The sequence below is a fragment of the Amphiprion ocellaris genome, chromosome 9 (genome assembly GCF_022539595.1).
Source record: "Amphiprion ocellaris isolate individual 3 ecotype Okinawa chromosome 9, ASM2253959v1, whole genome shotgun sequence".
Lineage (NCBI taxonomy): Eukaryota > Metazoa > Chordata > Actinopteri > Pomacentridae > Amphiprion > Amphiprion ocellaris.
In genome coordinates, this window is record NC_072774.1 from 22,210,876 (window position 1) to 22,231,550 (window position 20,675).

General features: G+C 42.5%; 1 protein-coding gene across 4 annotated transcripts in view; it reads right to left on the reverse strand.

Moving 5' to 3' along the window:
* The window catches only part of pou2f2a (POU class 2 homeobox 2a), a 64,405-nt gene extending 44,516 nt beyond the window's left edge, over nt 1–19,889 (reverse strand). Inside the window, exon 1 of one of the 4 annotated variants that reach the window (XM_055013809.1) lies at nt 19,613–19,883. In XM_055013809.1, the coding sequence (XP_054869784.1) occupies nt 19,613–19,847 (235 nt within the window). In that variant the 5' untranslated portion in view covers nt 19,848–19,883. Of the gene's footprint in view, nt 1–19,612 lie in introns of all 4 variants that reach the window. The other 3 variants (XM_055013810.1, XM_055013812.1, XM_055013811.1) reach the window with 3 other exon arrangements.
* Nucleotides 19,890–20,675: the final 786 nt, after the last annotated feature.

The window sequence follows — 20,675 nt, forward strand, 5'->3', positions numbered from 1 at the left end:
ATCACCGGCCGCTTTGGTATTCCATTTAAAACAAGCACAGTAAATTAGGATACATAGCAACGGACGAGCGTTTAAAAGGCCAGCGGAGTTTATATATATATATATAGTCTTATTTGGATTTCTGTAGTATTTGGTTTGAGCTATTGTATTTGGTCTCTAGCTTGCACGCGCTCCTTCTCCTCTCTTCCTTTGCATCAAGGCTGCGTGTCACACATTCATCCACGCGCGCGAAGCAAAGCGGCGGCTCGCGACGCCAACCACATTTAGAAACAGTTCCGTTTAAAGGCTATCAGCGGATGAATAAAAGGAGACACAAACACAGACACACACACAACACACACACACACACAGAACACACACACACAAACACAACAACGCGCGCGCTTGGCCCTGATGACGCTCCTCCTCCCTCGCTCCCTGTCACAAGGCAGTAATTAAAACGCAATCAATCGATAGGTAAATAAATAAACAAACAAACACGGCGAATAAACTAAAACAAATTTTTTAAAAAAATTAAGAGGAGGAGAAAAAAAAACCCCGAAACCACAAAAACAACGGAAAGGCAGCAAATATATCCGATCTACGGGTGTCGCGGTTTACCGGAACACTTGCCTATCTCCGTCCATCCGTCTGTGTGTCTTTTTTTGTGTCTGTTTGTCCCCCGTTATTATTATTTGGGAACCCCAATAGCTCATTCGACCCGGCTCCCTCCAGGATTGTAGCGATCTGCCACTAGGCTGGCCGCAACATTGAGGCGAGAGAGGACCCGCTACTACTCACACATCACCACCCCACCCCCGCACCTCCCTCCAGCCCTCAATCCCTCCCTCCTGCCTCCCACCCACCCCCATCTCCCTCGTTTTCACTACCACTGCAAAAGGTATCCTGTATTGATTTCTGGATTTTTTTTTTTGCTCCCCCCCTCTTAATAATACCGGCCATAATGATGCCAATGGTGATCAGTACATTACTGCCGGCCTCCTTGATAAGGGATGAAGACCCGATCCGTGGATACCTATGGATGCTAATACAAATGGGATACCCAGCATGCGCGCAATTAAGTTATCTCATCACTGCTGCTTTTAATAAGCCTTCCTGGCGGATCATTAGGTCATTCAGATAGGAAGACAAGAGCGACCACTGCTGTTCCAGGCATGAGAACAATGATGCATTTCGATGAATTTTAAAGTGTACAAACTAAGTGCACGGACAGTTGTTACACTTGCATTTGAACTAAGTGTTAAAAGTGCACGCAGGTTGCACATGAAACAGATGCGTAAGAAAGCCCAGGTGTCAGGAGATGAGCCCCTCGTTGCAGAGGTGATCACCGCCCTCCTGGCTCCAGGATGTACTTCCCTCCATCTCGACCTCCCCCAGCATGCCTTCTGCCCTCTCCCTCCCCGGCACCGGCATGTTACTTGCTGTCAATTACAGGCCAGCATCAGTCAACGTCGGCCGCTTACACACCAGATTATTGTCGATATAGATTTTTAAATAGAAAAATCTATACCTTAAACATCGCAGTCAATACGAGCAAATCAATAGGAATGAGCAAGCTCTTTGCTCCTGTTGGGCATGAGAGCCCCATCCTGCAGGACTGTTTATGTCTGTTCACTTAACACTGTAGGTGATTATGCCTCTTTTTTTTTTTATAATGGAAATTGCACATACAATAAATTATTAGACCATCATCACCAGGCTTGTCATTTACTCAGTCATCAATACGCAGTCATATTGTCAAGAAATGTGTGCTGCACGCTAGACTGGCATATTCTTAATTATGAAAAATGTGTCATCCTCTGTAGTAGACAACCAGGTTTTATTGTCCTTCTCCCTCCGCTTCACGTATGACAGATGACATCCGCAGGTCCAACCAGGGAGAGGAGAGTAGGAGAGCCAGAGGAGGCAAGAGAGGAGAGAAGGAAGGCAGAGGGGGAGACGGATGGAGAGTAAGGAAGGGAGGAAGGAGAGGAGAGGAGAGGAGAAAAACAGAGACAGGAGTGAGGCGGTGGGGTGAGGAGAAAGAGGGAGGAGTATACAGATGAGACAAGAAGAGGAGAGAGGAGAAAGAAGAAGGGAAGGGAGAAGTGACTAGTTGTCCTTCAAAGACCCCCTTCTCTCCACAAAAGGAGCCATGCGCGCCCCTTTCCCTCCTCCCTGCACTCCTTCCAGACAAAAGCAATTATTTCTTGTAGAATGTAGTGTGGTTGTGCGCGTCTGTGGAAGAGAGGGATGGAGGGAGGGTGTGTGAGATTGAAGGAGGGGAAAATAAGATGGTGTTGGAGGGGTGAGGAGGATGAGGAGGTGAGGAGAAGAAGGGGAATGCTAACACGTACAGCATCCGCCCGTTTGTCCTCCACACACTCTTCTTACCAAACTCTTCTTTTCCTCCAACTGACATGCATGGCCACAAAGACACAACGACTATTAAATAGGTATTCCCCTAGATTAAAACACACACCTTCATAACACCTGCATGGGTTTCAAGAATTTACAAAGCAGTAGATGATCCTTAAATCTCATTATGATAAAAACTTTTTAGACACAAACAAACTCTCGTGTTCTCTCTCTTGGCACTGAATCTAGATTTTCACACCATTAAATAAATGTGTGTCGCACTGTCTGACAAGTACAATTTACACACATACAGAATGCAAAGGCTGTGACATCCATCAGGTCTATCTTATGTATCGTCCATCTGTCTGTCTGCGGTTCCGTCTGTCTGGGACCGACCACCTGAGATCAGCGAGCTTCCCCCTCGGTGTCTTTCTTGCTTGGTGCCTATAGGGCCCTTACAGCGAGTCGGTCTATACAGTTTTCAGTCCCCAGAGAGTCCGAGAGACCCACAAGCCCGGGGAGGGAGGGAGGTGGGCCTGCATGGTGGAGGTCCCCAATGGGGGGCCGCACCAGCCAATAACCCCCGCTGGACCGCTCTCATTTAGGGCCCGTGGACCTGATTGTCGACCACCCTCCCTATCAAGCCTCCCAATCCATACAGAGATATATAGCTGGTCCCATTGTTTTCTAGGCTGTATCTTCACCATGCTGTATTGAAAAATGTTCTTCCAAAATTGTCTCCCTCTCTCTTGTTTCATTTTTTTTCCCAGGGAGTAATACTGTAATGGATGTAGTATTGAATTCTGGATACAAACAGCAATGTTCAGGGATTAGGGATGCCTACTGTACAATACCTGCAGTGTACATTATTCATTAAGAAACACATTTTATAAATAGGCCGATATTTCAGCACACTTTTATGACCTGTATTTGATTTGGACGCAGGAGTCGTCGTACATTTTCTCCTGTAAATTACAAAGAAGACACAACACAGCATTTCCAGCACTTTCTACATTATGATATATCTATGTTGCATTTTTAAAATTTGCTATTAAATTGATTTAATAAAATACAGTTTTGAACTTGTCATCATGTCACAACTACAATATTTATTTTCTGCAAAATGTACAAACTACTGTTAGAGTAGGAACTATGTTACTTATGGATTTTCTCATGAAAGCAAATGTGCTTTTCTGTTATCCATCTGTTTAATATATGGAAATTCTATATATTGTCTCGTACTCTATTCCAATACCTTCACTCAATTACTGTATGAGGTGAGATAAAGTGAATAAAATGATGTCACACACTGCTTTCAGCTGTTAATTATTATCATCAGATCCAGTTAGACTACATTTCCTAAGAAAGCACAAAACATGAATGTAGTTGTTTTGAATTTAACCAGCTAAAATGTTAAAAAGTTATTTTAGCCTCCCAAGTTATTCTGTCAGATATAAAGCGCACAAATACATTTATAATTGTTTGTAGTTTTGTTTTCCAACTTGTTACAAATGCCGTTATTGGCAGATGTTAATTGGGTATATAGTTTTCCACATTAGTTGGAAAGAAATATTCATGGGAAACAATTTGTTCAGTTTCTCAGCATACCATGTTTTCCATGTCAAGTGCTGCAGGTCAGGTTGTGGCATAAAGAAAATATCCAATCAAAAAGAGCCAGAAGTATCCTTAGGCTACACATTAGTCATAATGGGGGCCCTCCAGTAGTCATATAGTTTATTGCACTCTTGGTAACAGCCAGTTATTCATTTTAAATGATTGATCTGACTGGTTGGAAACACAGTATTTGAATAGTGAACCAGATTTTTCTTGCAAATGATGCAAAAGAAGCAAAAGCAATACCAGTTTCTAAAACAAAAAAATGTTGTCTTTTTTCCCTCCATGGAACGGTGTGTGTGTGTGTGTGTGTGTGTGTGTGTGTGTGTGTGTGTGTGTGTGTGTGACCCAGCTCGTCCGCGGGTTGCGTTCATGCCACGGTTGTAGTTAAATGGTGATGTCATGTTGACAAACGAGCTGGTTGAATTAAATTCTCACTCATCAATAATGGCGTTGGTCGGGAATCAATAGAAGCCAACAGTGGCATTACTAGCTCTGTCAGCAGCCTAACAAGGCCCTATTAGAATGGACAAAGCTCTCTCACTGTCGCCCTGTCCCGTCTCACCCAAGCAGCATGAAGCACCATCGCACTCTTCTCATATCCTCTCTGCACACACACACCAATACCAGATAGCAAAATGCAATATTCACATAAAACCATGCTCTGACATGATGTATAGATTTGTCAAGATAATATGGATATGATGCATGGGCTTTTATGAAGTTTGTTTGCTGGTGTCTTTGTCAGTGTGTGTGTTGGTGAGTGGGTGGCTCAGTATTGTTTGTGCATCTTGGTTAGTGCCGGTGTGTGGGAAGGCACAAGGTTGTGCAGGCTTTGGATCCCAACTGCAGAGTTCAGATCCAACCGAGATTCAATCAATCCAAGAAGACACACACACAAAAGAGGAAAAAGTGAGCGGTGTGAGCGTGTATGTAGATGTCAATACCAATTCACAGTCACACCAAAAAGTCCCACATGCACACCAAGAATGATAAAACTTAACTCAAAATACACACTCAAATACACAGATACACACATTTAGACATAAAATACAACTAACACACACACGAACTCTGACTGTATACCAGTATCTCCATCCTTTCACTTCTTGCATCCCTCCACTTTTCTGCTTCTCTTTCCTTTTGTGAACAAGCAGCTTATCCAGCTAAAGCCCTTGTTCTTTCTGTATTCCTTGTCTTTTTTATTAGTTTTTATTAACTTTGCCTCCCTCTCTCTGTCAGCACTCTCAATAATCAATGCTGATATATTGCCAATATCCAGCTCAGTCCCTCGTGCCATCTTTCACTGTGGCTCTGTTATTGGGGGAGATTGGCCCAATAATAATGATATTTATTATAGATATTTATTATCTGGGTTTGTGGCAGTGCTGCGGATGCACGGTGCTGAAGACTTACACGCCGGCAAAGTCACATAAACGCATACATACACACAAGAACACACACACATACACACAGTCTCTCTAGGGCTCTTTAATTTACACTGGTAATATCTGCCGATTATTCCCCATACTGATAGTGTAGGGTTATCAGCAGTGTTGGCACACAGTGGCTGTAACTGTCTATGTATTCGCTCAACATTATAGAGTCCACTGCGCCTGCAAGTGTGTACGAGTGTGTGTGGAGAGCGGAGGGTTCACCTATGGCAGCCTACCGGCACTGAGCAGTGTTTAGAAGCCAAGGGAGGGTTGATGGGAGGGGTCAAGATTCAAACATCGCTTGGTCAGGGGAGGGGATGCAGGAGAGAGGGGACTGGACAATCTGGCTTCTCGCCCTCCTCCTCCCTCCTTCTCAACACACACACATACACACACATACACGCACAACCCCCCCAGGCCTCATCTACACCCCCTCCAACTCCCTCCATCCCTCCAGTAGCCAGGGCCCCAGACGGTAATCCACCCCAGTGCTCCTCATCCTTTCATGTATTGATTTCCTCTCCTGCGCCACGGTTACATGTCGCACCCACGTCATTGGGTCTCGGCTGCTTCTCCTACCACCCCCCTCCCCTCTACCGACTCACCCATGCCCTCACCCCCACCCCAACAAACACACACACCATCTTCAACAACAACCAAAGGTGGTGGGAGGGTGGAGGTGGGGGGGAGCAAAGAGGGGAGGAAAAAGAGTGAGCGGGGACTAAAGGGAGGAAAAAGAGGGCAGATAAAGCACTGCAGTATTTCAGTAAAGCAACCAGCATTTTACAGGGATAGAAACAAACAGGAGAGGATGGAGAGAGAAATAACAGGGAAAAAAAAAATCTGCCCCCGAGGGCTGCAGAGGATATTGTAGAAATTATCAGAGTGCGACACACGCTGGAAGTCTATGGTGACGGATTTGTTTCAAATTTCTCTTTGACAGAGAAATTCATCACTGAGTAGTGTCTCCACTAATTATATAAACAGCTTTTCATGAATACAGGGAGCCAAAGTCCCCAACTACGACAATTAAATCTGAAGTTCACAAGTGGAGCTGCAATGATTGATTAATTCATCAATTAGACAGCTGACAGAAAATGAACTGACAATTAATACAAAGAACCCATTCTGTTGTCAAACGCTTGAATGATCATAAAAATTAAAAACATCAATCATTATTTTTCAATTTCAGATCTTTTGTGGAGTTGTAGCTGATACCTTTTCCACCAAAAAAAAATGTAATTCTACTGACATGCATTTGTGTTTTTCAATGCCAATGTGATCAACATGTGCTCAACAGTGTATCTCAGTGTGTGTGACATCTCCCAGTGAACGGATGAAGTATGTATGAGACTCCAGACTGAGGGTACCACAGGTCAAGGTCATGTTTTGAGTGTTTATTTGACGAAGTGTGTGTCTGTCTTTGTGAGTGTGTGAGAGGTGCTATGTGCCCAAGGACAATGTGCGGATGTGAGTGCATCACTGTTGAGTGCGTGTTTTCCTTGATCATATGTGTGTGTATATGTGCATGAGCTGAGAAGGACATGCCTGTGTGTGATGTGGCGCGTGAGTGTGTGTATGTGTGTGTGTGTGTCCGTGATTGTGTGTGCTGAGTCCGCAGGTTCCTATTTCTCATCTAAAAAAGCAGGCAGTAAGAGTGACCATCAGGCAGTTTGAGCCCTATTGTCTGAGTGTGCGTCCACGTGTGTGTTTGTTGTTGTTGTAATCTCAAATGAGTAAATACACATATTCTTAATTTATCCATGTGTTTTTAACCAGCTTGTATGTGTGTGTTAGCATGCACTGTCGGGCCATCTCTATCCCTATCAACAGGGCAAACACAGGCCCCATCACTACAAAGCAAACAGCAGCTCAGCCCAGGGTATGCATTTTAAACACTTCATCTCTCATTGTCTAACCAATACCCACCCTGCTCAGCCATGAAATATCGTATCTTAAATTATCTGCTGAAGCAAACTGCAGGAAAAAAAATGTAAACACTGAAAGCTTTAGCCAAATAATTTACTCTCTTAGTGCTATCATAATCATAAGCTTGCTTGACTATCATCCTAATAATGCAGCTATTAAAGTGCAGTTTTTAAAGCATACATTAAATGTCACTGCAGAGCAGCATTACATCATCTCTGGAGAAAGTAGTGATATTGAAATTTTTTTCTCTCAGTTTTGCTGACAATAGTTGCTTTTCCCTGCTTGCCTTTTGAAAGCACTTATCTTAAGTGGATCTACACAGACTAAATTGTAATTGCAACATAGTAATGCTACATATGGTCCATATATTGCGTGTTGTGCAAGGCACTCAACTGTACGCCGAGATAGAAAAGCAGCAAATGACTTTAGAAAAGGTTAGCACAATTTGGTCAAGTACAGAGGCTATAAAAAGAAAAATGCTATCAACTGAATGTCTGAATTTGAGTCTCAACACTTAAGCCAAGAAAAGGTCAAGCAGGCACACATAGAGACACACACACGCACACACACACACACACACACACACACACACGTAAAAATACATTATGCTTTTGTGCAAGCACTGAAAGAATTTGCGGTTTGGTTCACATATATTTGAGCGCGCACACACACACACACACACACACACACACACACACACACACACACACACACACACACACACACGCACACACGCACACACATACGCACACACACACACACACACACACACACACACACACACACGCACTCACAGACTTGGATGCAGCCAATTAGGTACACCACCTTCAGAGAAACACCAGTGGGCATGTTAGTCCAGCGGGTCTCTAAAACCTAACACAGTCATAAGCCAGAAATAACACACACACGTCTCCAGTAGGCTCTGCAGAACATGTGAAATAGCAAGGCAAAGACAAAACACTCCATTCCGCCTCTGACATTTCCAATATCTGTCTATCCCTCATAAACCTCTGTTAACCCATAAAGTGACTCATTCCTCGTAGATGAACATGTTCCGTCCAGGCGGCTATCAGGCTGGTACCTTACTGCCAGCCCTTCCTAATGCCTGTTAGAAGTACAAAATTGTTCATTATCTTTACATTTTACAGATTATCAGCCAGAGATACTGTTCGCCATGCAAAAGATAAACACTACAGGTTTGAAATCCTCATTATAATCCTTACATTTGGTTTAATGCTTTAGATTTTTTTGAATGTCCGTCTATCCTTGGTTTTGGCTTTTTTCTTTCAACACATGCAGGTATATACCTGCACTGTGCTGCAAGGCATTTTTCACTCTAACACCATTCATCGCACATAACTCTTTTCTCTCTCCTCACCTCTTCTCTCACTGTAAATTCTCTGTACTGTCACTAGTCAGTGTATTTACCTAACACCCGTCTCTTCGCTTTTCCCTCTTCCTCTCTTCTTCTTTTCTCAATCCTTTTCTCCATCTCTGTCCCTGCGAACGGTGAGACTGTGTGAGTGAGTGTGCGGGAGATTTAGAGCGGGGATCAATAAGAAATTTAAAAATCAATGCACTTAGCGCCAGGAAATCAATGGGCCTAATCGGGATGCCAATCGGCCCAGTCAAAACAATTAAGAGGGAAGAAAAATGTTTAACAACCTCCTCTTGCTTACATAGACACAGGGGGAGAGGAGAGAGAGCGACCGAGGGAAAGAGGACTAAAGAGGAATATCAGAGGCAGATACAGAGGGATGAGATGTAGTGATATATGGGAAGGAAAGGCTCAGGAAAGAAGGCTCAAAGCTAAGACAAGGAAAGGGGGACTGGAGGGAAAGGCAGAGAAAGGTAGGAGCAAGGAACAGAAAAGGAGATAAAGACACTGTTAAAAGTAAGAATATGATGCAGTGGGTTGACAGTCATGAAGCACAACAAGGGTGAAAAGGAAAAGTCAAAGGCTTTGGACAAAAGGGCACTTGGAGATTTTTTTTCTCTACTTTTCATGTGAATATTCTGCTGTTTATTTGAGAAAGAAAAAAGAAACTTGTCACAGAACTGAGGGTTACAAATAAGGTCATGGTTTGTGATCAGAAACACAAAAAGTAATACCCTCCCTCTGGAAGTGGTGCTATTTAGTTCATCAAAGACTTCCAAACCAGTCGTGCCCTATGGTCAGCCCTAGTACAGTATAGCACTCATCCTTACCAGTCAGGCAATCAAGTGACAGCCGAATCACAAACAGCCGACACTTCCAAATCAACGACATCAAAAAAGGAGACATTTTCCTTCCCACTGAAGCGCCCAATCATACCAAATGTTTGTGAGCACTGGCACCCAATGAGGAAGCTGCAGCTGAGCGCGGAAACGGCACGACGGCTTGGTGGGTGGTAGTAGGGGGACTAATTTGGGGTCAATCAATAGATCTTCCCTCTCTCTATCTTCTGCCTACTCACAACGCTAAAATCAATGGAAAAGCCAATAGTTCCCCGCCCCAGTGTGGATTAGTGAACACAAAACTAATCAGCCAGTCACTGAAACTGACATCTCAGCTATTAACCTATTGATACGGGAGAAACGTTGAGGGTTGAACACACACGCATGCAGCCGTGTACACACACACACACACACACACACACACACACACACACACACACACACACACACACATACAGGCCAATGTACATTCCAATGCCAACATCTGTGTTGTCCTAATGATGAGGGAAATTCCTCTAGGTGTGAACACACACATTCTGAACAGCAGAAAGCATTTTGTTGTTAATTTTACAAAATGTATGATACAATATCAATATTCATAAAGCTGTCTTGCCCTGAGAAGTGATTAAAAAACTGAGCAGTGGTTATATTGTGTTTAAGAGTTTAACGGAGCAACAACTTCGACAATGTCCTCTGATTCAGCCTCAGCAACAATACATTTAGATTATCTTCTGCCTTTCTCTTCTCCTGCCTGACATCACATCAAATCATGTGCTCCATCTTTTCTGTGGGATTCCTGGTGTTAAGGGTCAAAGGAGGGACTCAAAATGACTCTGTGTGGATGCCGACTTCACTCTAATTTAGGTTTCAGCCACTGGCCAGCCAGCACGAGCCTCCATTAAGGAGAGAGAGGGTATGTGTTAGAGAGGGAGAGTGTGTGTTTGCCTGAAATATGATGGCACTCTGCCAGTTCAGAGTGATGTATGAATTTGACATATAAAAGAACATTTATGAATAACCGGTTGTCAAAGGGCTGTGATAAGAAACGCAGCTGAAAATTCAGGATTTGATTAGTTACTTTGCAATATAACCCACAGAGCTGATTAGAGAAGCATTTCGCAGAGAAGCTGGAAATGATTTAAAATGCACCTGTCAAAACTTACATCACTGACAATAAATTGCACGACTTAAAAGAAACCATTGCTGAGTTTTTTTGTTTTTTTTTTGTTCCAAAACACCTCGCTGAGTCTCCTCAGGAAGATAAAATAATATGTACCTGGCTCTTAAGAGGAGCACTACACAAGGATCATTTTTCAAAAATAACAGCCTGACTAGCTTTCATCCCTTACTTTTGAAAGCCCTCTTGTTTTCTGAGATTGCCTCTCCTTCCTCTGTTCCTCCTCCCCTTCCTCCCCATCCCCTCCCCTCTCTGTCATGTTTTAGTTTTCATATGTTGGTTTTGCTCTTCCTCATTTTCCCCTTGTGTAAAAAATGAAAGGCTGAAAATAGGATGAGTGAGGGGGAAAAAAGCAGGAGGCAAAAGCAGCGAGTGTACATCGGTGAAATCACTGTCTGCAGTGCTGAAACTCTTCTCTTCTCTGCACTGACAGCTACGGACTACAATACAGTCCCAAACCCCATCCATATACATCATACTCTGCAAACCAAATGTTATCCATACACAATGCAAAATTGTTCCTTTCCCCTAGTGTTGAATTACTGTATACCAATGTGATACTCTTACAGCATGACAAGAGGAACAGCATTGATCAGCCACAGGCAGCTGCATAAAAACACCCTTTAAATCGCATTCAGACGAACAAGTTATTTGAAAAGCTAAATCCAGCCCATGCATGTTTTTTGAATTAGTTATCAACCATGCACATTGTAGTGTGACAGGCGAGGGAAAGCAAGGATAACTGTCTGTCTTTTCCCATCTATTTTTTCTTGCTTCTTGACATCCTTTCAGCAATCCTTTTTCACACGTTAAATGCACAAAGAGAATGGAAGTGAGAGGCGCATGAAGTGGATTTCTCTTTTTGTTTTTTTTTCCCCTTTTCCTTTCTTCACAGACTTTATTTCCATGGTGGACCCAGCACGAGCAGCCGGCAGTCATGGCTGGGCCGACATGATTGTATGTTTAGGCCTAATCCAAACCTCGCCCTCCGCACTGTTGTGGTTGTGATGGAGATGGAGAGAGAGAAACTTATTGAGAGAGAGACACACAGAAGGAGGGACAGGGAGGGAGGAAAGTGTGAAGTGATATTGTTGAGATGTCCAGGCGAGTCTGGATGCATTGGTTCCATATAACATTCCTATTCCACTTCAACAGACGAATACTGCCATTCTGTGAGAACGCAATCCTGATTTTTCGCTTGAGACCCAATATCTGCACCATACAAATAGAGGGATATGGAGGGAATGTGATACAGACCAGGAATATGGTTCTTTCTTCTTATCCTGCTCAGCCATATTGATGTTTCTGAGCCTTTCATTGCTCAGCCAAAATGAAGCCTTTCAGGGCCGAAGCCATTGACGGATAAAGAAAACATATCCTATTTTGTAGAACATGACAGAAGTTTTCTTGTTATCAGAATAATATGAGCTGTGCTGAGGTGGCACAGAAACACCATTTGTGAAACTGTGTGTGGTTAAACTCGGGGGCGAAATTACAGCCCACACTTACTTCAAAAAACTTCAACCATCAAAGTCTAAGCAGTTTCTCATTATGAATGTAACATCAATGAAGATTACATGCAATTATTTTGTCATATATTTGATCCTGAAAAAAAACTGTCAATGGTTATGCACCAACATCCACAATCAAAACTTCCTACTTCTCATCCACCTCTTGAAAAAGGCTGGCAATAGTGAGCTATACATAGCTGCACCCTCGTACAACAGGGAAGCTGATGAGCTGAAAACGACTGAAGCCACATCACAGAAAATTGATCACATCCAACAAAATGGCTGCAGTGACTAAAATTGGTGTGAGCTAGCTTGGGACAGAAAAAAAAAATCCTGGCAAGTGTTTTCCAGCCGCTGCATGGCAGTTGTTCTTACAAAGTGAAACAATTTAGGAACAAGCTCTAATTTCTTTTGACATTTTTAGTGATGGAAATATTTAAATCAGGCACTGGGTTGGACAGCAAGAGAGGCCAGGTAGAGGGGTAGTGGCATAAAGAGGATGTGCGGGTGACAGCAAAGACAGCAACAGGGGAAAAAACAGAAATGTTGAACACACGAAGGAGACAAAATGAGGTGTGCTGCGGTCATCTGGAGTGTGTAAAAGGGTTATGCTGAGAGGTGGCATGTTCAGATGCGATAGACAGAAAGAGGAGGGAGGAGGAGAGTAACAGAGGTGCAGGGAGAACAATTGAGAGAGGGCTGGTCGAGAGGGAAGAAGAGATTTAGGATTAAGGAATGAGTGTGGGGTAAAGATGGAGGATTAGGGGTTTGGGTGAGAGCAGGACAAAGTAAGAGGCGGGTGGGATGCAGGGGCAGAAAACGGGGGAAATAAGAGACACAGAAAAGAGGAAACTGTACAGGGCTTTTGACGGAGAGAGCAGGGATAAAAAGATGTATTTTTCCTGCTTCCTCTGTTGTCCTCCCTCTCCTCTGGGCAACTTCCCGCTGCTCTCCCCCTCTCTGCTGCCTTCCTCCTGCGTCTGACACAGTGGGAAGATAGGTAGGAAACCTAATTGAGCCAGACACACTGGCTGCTCTCTGCTGACACTCACAGGCGGAGGGTGGGCATTACAAATTCTGCTGACCAATCCACCCCACCCCACAAACCCCAATTTTGCTGAATGTCAGCTCACTTCTTTCTCCTCACTTCTCTTCTGTCACATTCTGTTATAAAGGGATAAAATGCCCTGAAAATACTTAAAATATAACATTAAATAATTTCAATAATCTAACAAGGAAAATGATCAAACACTTGCTGGTTACATTTTTGAAATAATTAATATCACATTAGTCTCTATTAACTTGACCATTTGCAACCAGTTCTAACATTTTAGATTAAATTGGATTAAGAGTTAAATAACTCAATAATGCAAATAAAAAATATACATTGGCAGAGATGTGGAATGCTGAAATGCAGAGAAATTCAATTTCAGAATGAGCAAATTCTAGCACATTTAGAAATAAAACAGATGTTGCTGTGGTACTGATTTTTTAAATTACTTAATGTCGAGTAACAATCTTAGATACCGATGTTGTTGACGTGCTGCATTTTTGTAACATATTAGGTGTAAATTAAATGCTGGTAAATTAAATTGTTGCAGTTTAACACAACAGACAATCAACAGTCATCACTACTATTTTATAAGAAAACCACGACTTGCAGCTATGCAACTATAAACCAGTGGTTCTACTAGCAGGTTGAAGCTACAATGATTTCTATTTTCGTTTTGCTCTTCTAAAAATCCCAAAATAATTTGGATTTCCTCTAACTTTCTTCAAATCAGACTACCTCAAAAGTCAACACATTTTTTAATAGGGAGCCTCAACCCTCTGCATAAGCACACTTTATGTATAGGGTAAGAAAAGGGCTAAGGTGTAAACTGGTACGATCAAAAGCTATGGATAACGGGTGTAGTAGGATGCTAGGGTGTGCGCATATCCCAGGTCCAAGACTGTGGCAACGGGGCCAACATTGGGCGACGTCCTGCAGGTAAAATGAATGAGGGTAAGTGTGTGAGGGGGGGGAGACTCCCTCCCTAGTCATTGTGTGGGGGGAGATAGCCATTACAGACTGACCGTTATGGTGACAAGCAGTGAGCACTGAGGCTCCACTACAGGGAATTAGATGTGGACAGATGATGGGAAGTGAAAAGGCTGGGTGGACATTGTACAGGCGTTGCATTGTTCTTGTTTTTTTATACTCTCTAAACATTAAATAGCTACATGTGTACATATGTGATTGCAATTCTGAGCTGCTTATATATATATTTGTGTGTGTGTGTGTGTGTGTGCATGTGTGTATGTGTGTGTCTTAGCTAGATAGCACATATTTGCTAATCTGGAGGGGGTAGTTGGAGTAAGGGGGTGGGGTCAGAAGCTGGGGTCAGGTGTTAATTCACTACTCCAAACCAGAGCCAAGCACAAAAACCAGGGGAGACCACAACAGAATGGATCGACAAAAACCACAGCGATATATTCAAGGTCCACCGTGGTAACCAATCGCCTCTGTTTCTCCCTCCTGCTAATTTCCTCTTTAGATTCCCTTTTGCTCTTACTTTTCACCCTTCTGTTCTAAATTTCCCCTCCTCTTTCCCCTTCTTGCTTCCTTTACCTATCGTCTGTGGGTAGCTGGACCAGTATCTGCTGCCTCCTCCCCCAGCTGCTAGACCACCAAAGGTCAGTCAGTCTGCAGGGTCATCAGTCTGGGATGAAGCTGAACTCTGACCCTGACTTCTTGATGTATTCCAACCACAAACGCGGGGACACACTCACATAATGAACATGTGTGGCCTCACAAGAGGCCTGTTTCATTGTGGTAATTTTTGATCAATTTATCACTTGTGTTTTGTCACTTATTGAAGTCCTGTCTGTGCTGGTGAAGCCTCAGTCTGTGCATCTGCTGTGCTTGGCTCAGGTTAAGAAGGACAACGCCGTCAACAACATGATCTTTTCGATTGATCAATCCTGCCACCATTTATCAGCTAATGCGGTGATGATTGGGAACTATCCATTGATTATATTTAGTAACCACAACTGATGCAGGACTATATGAGGAAGGGGGGAGCATCCTCTTCCACAGGTTAGGGTTAAGACAGACAATATCCTGTACCCTTGCACAAACACACACACACTCAAAATCAACAACACAAAATCAAGGATCTGCAAGATATTGTTTTCTCTGAGGCAAGAAGCTTTTAAAATGTCTCCAGTGAATTACAGTAAAATAAAATTTCAATAGGTTCACTGTAGACACATCAACCATAAACTACACTACAAAGAAATGTTTCATTTTTAAAATATGATTTTACATTTTCCTTAAAATAATGTAAAAATAAATAAATAAAACATTTAATTCTGAAAAAAAATGAATAAAACTTGCAGTGCACTTTGGTGGGCATTTAGCAATTTAGAGTTCCAGTTTAGCTACTCAGGATAATCCTACATTAGTGTATTCTGTATACCAGTCGTTGCTGAACCCTGTCACAAAAAAACGAGGCACCGTGCAACTGCAATCTTTCCTCCTTTAATTGAGGAACTGGCCAGACGACCTCTGACCTGCGGGTCATTAACGCATTGTGCACCGGGCTGCCGCTCCGTTTGGGAGGAGAGTCGTCCGCAGAGAATGGATTAATTTAGTCTGGCCCGTGGTGCTTGATACCGACTGAAATTTCTGGTGACAAAAATAAAATGTATAGAAAGACCTATATCAAAGCCACAAGGAGCGATCTCGCTTTATAACTGTGTCAATAAACCGTTTGTGAAATGAGCTCCTTGACAGGCTGTTAACATAAACCATAAAATTGAACGTATCGCTCCTGTGGTGTGTTTGAAGTTGATAAGAGGCAGGACAGCGGTGTCAGGGTGCCAGCTCTGCAAAAACACTGCCAGCTAATCTGACGACGTTTCATTGGAACGTTCACCTCAAATCCGTTTGGGATAACCAATAAAATATGAATAATCATACCCCCTCTTCTTCACAAACCCGTTTGAAAATGCAATTTTATAAAGGATTTTTAAAATAGAGAATTTATAAAGTAGGCTTTATTTAGGATTGTCCAACGTGTGCAGATGTCATTGATGGATTAATAGCCTTTTAATACCCGTGTATTTGATCTGATTCCGCGATTATTATAGAAACTTCAGAAAACTGCAAACAGGCTTCTATAAAAGTAATTCTAGTCCGTACTTATGGCACATTTAAATACAACTAAATTTTCACTTCACGTATTTACTTTTCACATTTTCGTCCAAACAACAACAAAAAAAATTAATCGGAATATCTTTACTTTTTTAAGCTATTTTTTTTAAATCGCATGAGCATATCTTACAATATAAAGATGATCTATTGTCACATTTCTTTCTAGTAGATAATTACTGCTGAAACAGCTTTACAACTACAATACACAGAAATTATTACAAGTATATTATAATGCGGGTTAAATATGGGGCCTTGTGTTTAAATGGAGAAGCACAGCTGCGGAATATTACTGAGCTTTGTTGCAAAGGATTTTAAATATGCTCACTTCGAAATTTAAATCGAAATTTTGAATATCTCTAAATTCCAGGCTGCAGATTTTACTCTTATACCGATTGAAGAAACCTACTACAAAAACAGATAAGTCATAGTATTTTTAAAATATATTTAAATAGGCCTAATATGCATATTTCCTTCACAAATGAAGGCCAGGTTAAATAGTTCAAATAGGGAACACAGGCCACTGACAGCGATTATGTAATAAACTCGGAATCGTGGTCTTAAAATATTCACATTCATCAAGCAGTCAATAAAAGATAATCTGCATTGGAGTTTACATATTCTCGGAAAATGCAAACCGTAGCTCACATGTACAAAAAAACGACAAGTTTAAAATGCTGATAATGAACACACACACACACACACACACACACACACACACACGTATATTTAACTTAGGCAAAGTGTTCAAAGTTCTAATCTCAAAATAACAGCACACCTGAAATATAATTCAGAAGTTTTATCTCTGGGCTTCATTTAATTAAAAAAACATTTTGAGCAATTTTTATAACAAAATTGAAAGATCTGGAAATATGAACTGTGATAGATGAGATTTGGATTAAGCAAATAACACACACACACACACACACACACACACACACACACACATACACATTGTAGCAGATGAAGGTAGAGTTCTGAATGAAAGTTAAGACAAACAGGAGGCTGCAGCTCAAAATGACAGTTACTGACAAGCCTCATCCTAATTATTCCTATTAGAATGTTACAGGAGAAAACATCAAATCAAACGTTTTTGCCCACGTTAATAAAAAAAAACCGCGTGCACGCGTAAAACAAAGAAAAATACAGGCCTGTGTGTAAGATTATTACTTATTATGATGATCCGGTAAGCTTGGGCGTTTCTTCTGAAATAAGTGCAGAGCCTAGAATGTTTCTCATTGCAGCACTAAGGAATATGCAACTGAGTGTAGACTTCTAAATATCAACCATGAAAAAATGGAATCTGGGAGAAATAAAAGATCGAAATGGCCTACATGATACACACAAATATATATAAAGGCGTTTTCTTTCTTGCATTAGAGCTGCAGTCTGAAGGTGAACTGTCTGCTGACTAAAACGGTCTGATGTGTTCTCTGTCAGCCTATTATGTCTTCAAACATGCATTTTAATTGTATTACTTCAAGTTATTCTAAAACTAAAAAAGTAGTTTTTTTTTAAATACAAGGGGGTTCCTAAATTACCATATGCCGAAACATGCTTACAATACAGCAAAATTCCCTACAAGCTTAGACGAGCTTAGGTGTCCTGCTGTAAAACCGACAACATAATCCACAGCATCTGTGAACTAGTTTAACATGATAAACTCATGTATGCATGGATGGGATGCTCCTGTCTTAAGAAACAGAAGAAACTGAAGGTCGTGCGTAAAGGTGTAATATTTCATATCTTGTCGGAGTGCATGCTGCAATTTTAAAAAAAATGAAAGAGAAGTGTGTGGAAAACACACCTGAACCAAATCACAGCACACGATAATTCTGGTATAAGTGCAGGATTGTGCGCAAAAGGAATCACCACGCTGCACAAGTGATGGCAGGTATTTGAAAACTTTGAATGTGTTTAAGCGACACATTGTTGGGATGTGAATCTATTCAGAGACACATGATGTCGCAGCAGATGAGTAAATGATCATCGGGGCGACCAGAGGAGCGTTTAGCGGCCAGAGAGGCAGCCTCAGCAGCGGACAGAGGAGGCTGGCTGCTCCCTCCTATCCTCTCCTCTCCTCTGCCAGTGCGGGTTTCCTGCTCGGCTTTATAAAGCCCACAGATCCCCTCCTTTTAATTGATTTTCTCATAATTAACTCAGTCTGTCCATCGATTTCCCTTCGGCGGCGTATCAGCCCTCACCACCCTGAGGTGTTATTGTGCTATCTGAGGACATCGGGATACCGACAAGAAAATATCGACTAAATTGATTAAAAACCCCACAGCGCGGGTAAATTTGGCTGTAAACTGCTCCGTTACAGACTACAGTGCGCGCAAATGAAGACACGGGTTGCCCATTAACGCACGGTTCACACATGCATGCGTTCAGCTCAGCCGTGGCCTTTTACAATTAGGAATCAACAGCAGCAAAGACGAAGAACCAGCGGGGCTACAGTCTGAGCAGGAGAGATGTGTCCATTTCAAAATCATTTCCCCACTAAGCTGGCAGATGTGCATAAATTCAATAATTGCATCGCATCCAGCCCCAATAACCACACGATCCCTCAGTCACACAACGTGCATGATGTTCGCAGATGATGAAAGCATTACAGCTGCAGCAAAGCTTCCGTACGGCTGTATGCATAACACAGAGCATATTCCGAATCAAATATTCCCGCGGTAATACAACATGCAGAGCAGGCAAGAAGACACAACGCCATTCGTCCAGCAAAGGAGCACGGGAGGAGAGGAGAGGCAGAGTGAGAGGTGAGAGAGAGTCACAACACGAGGGTTGCCCCCGTGAATTAATTTCTTTCTAATCAATAAAGAAGGGGAAAAAAAGCCCAGCCCCGCTCAAAAAATCATTAGGACCAATATTTCCCTACCCCTATGTGCTCTCTCTCTCTCTCTCTCTCATCACTGCCTCTCCCCAGGACACTGCCACGAGGAAAGTCGGGCTCCTCCTGCAAGTGGACTAAAAATCTTTCGCCTTTTGAATTGAAAACAGAAAGAGTGTGCTTTCAGAAGGTGAAAGTGGAAGTGTATAGCACAGCTGAGGAGAGGAAAGGTTAAAAGACACATGGAAAGAAGTAAAAAAAAAAAAAAAAGAAGAAGAAGTCACTGCATCTCAACACTAGAATCATTTCCCCCCCTCCTTTTAATGTTTTGTGGTTTTTATGTGTGTGAAAATTTACCAGTGCTTCCATCGGTGAACGTCTCCATCCCCGCCATGCGAGCAGCCTTGTCTGGACAAGAGAGGGATGGAGAGCAAAGAGATGGGGGAGAGAACACGGGGGAGGCAGAGGTACGTGAAAGGGGGGCCAGTGCGTGTGGGGCGCTTGATCGGGGGTTGGGGGGTTCAGGTTGAAACTGAAGCGTCGGTGTGGGGTTAGAGGTGAGGAGGGGTGGGGGTGTCTGGTGGGGGGGCATATGGTAACACCCCAACCTTTCATCTTCCCCCCTTTTTTTTCCCTCCCTCTCCCTCCGTGTCCCTTCTTGTCCTCCTCATTCCCTCTCGATCTCTCACCCTCGACGTGTGTCTCTCATCGGTTTCCATGGCGACCCGGTGGCTGTGGTGCTGCTGCTGAGGAGGAGAAAACGGCGCGTGCATGAGAGAGGGAAGAAGGGGGAGCGAGGAGATGGAGGTTGTGTGGAAAGTACAGGCAGGAATCGTACCACGTCTAGGGTCATTAGCAGTCAAAACGCATTTAATTAGCACTGCACAAACCTAATGTTGTGTTCTCTCAAAGATGCTTTTAATTTGAAAGGGCTCACTTTGTTCCGGGTGGCTTCATTTCTTGCTTAGCGATCTGGATAAACTATGGATGAACAGACTATAAAGTTAGAATGAGGCTATGTTACTGTAGGTTTTAGCCTCCCTTGTGTAACGACATGATCTCAGTAGATTTTCACCACAGCACAGCAGCTCTGCTATTTTGAATATGTGGCCTCCTGACCCCAGCAAGTCACAGAAAGCACTTCCTGGACTGTTTCCTTCGATTAAACATTCACTGATATGTTGTCTTTGATTTACCAGTCCAAGTGGTCAGACGTAGGATAATTTCACTAGATGCTGTGCAATAGGAAAGCATCTGTTTTATTATTATTATTCAATTAAAAAGTTATCCAAACAATACGAGCTGATTAAAATACCATTTTCTGTCTTTATAATTATAAATTAATCAATAGGCAAAACTTGCTTTTCGAAAAACTGTTCTTATATTGTTTGAATTTTAAAATCCTGTTCAGAATCAATAC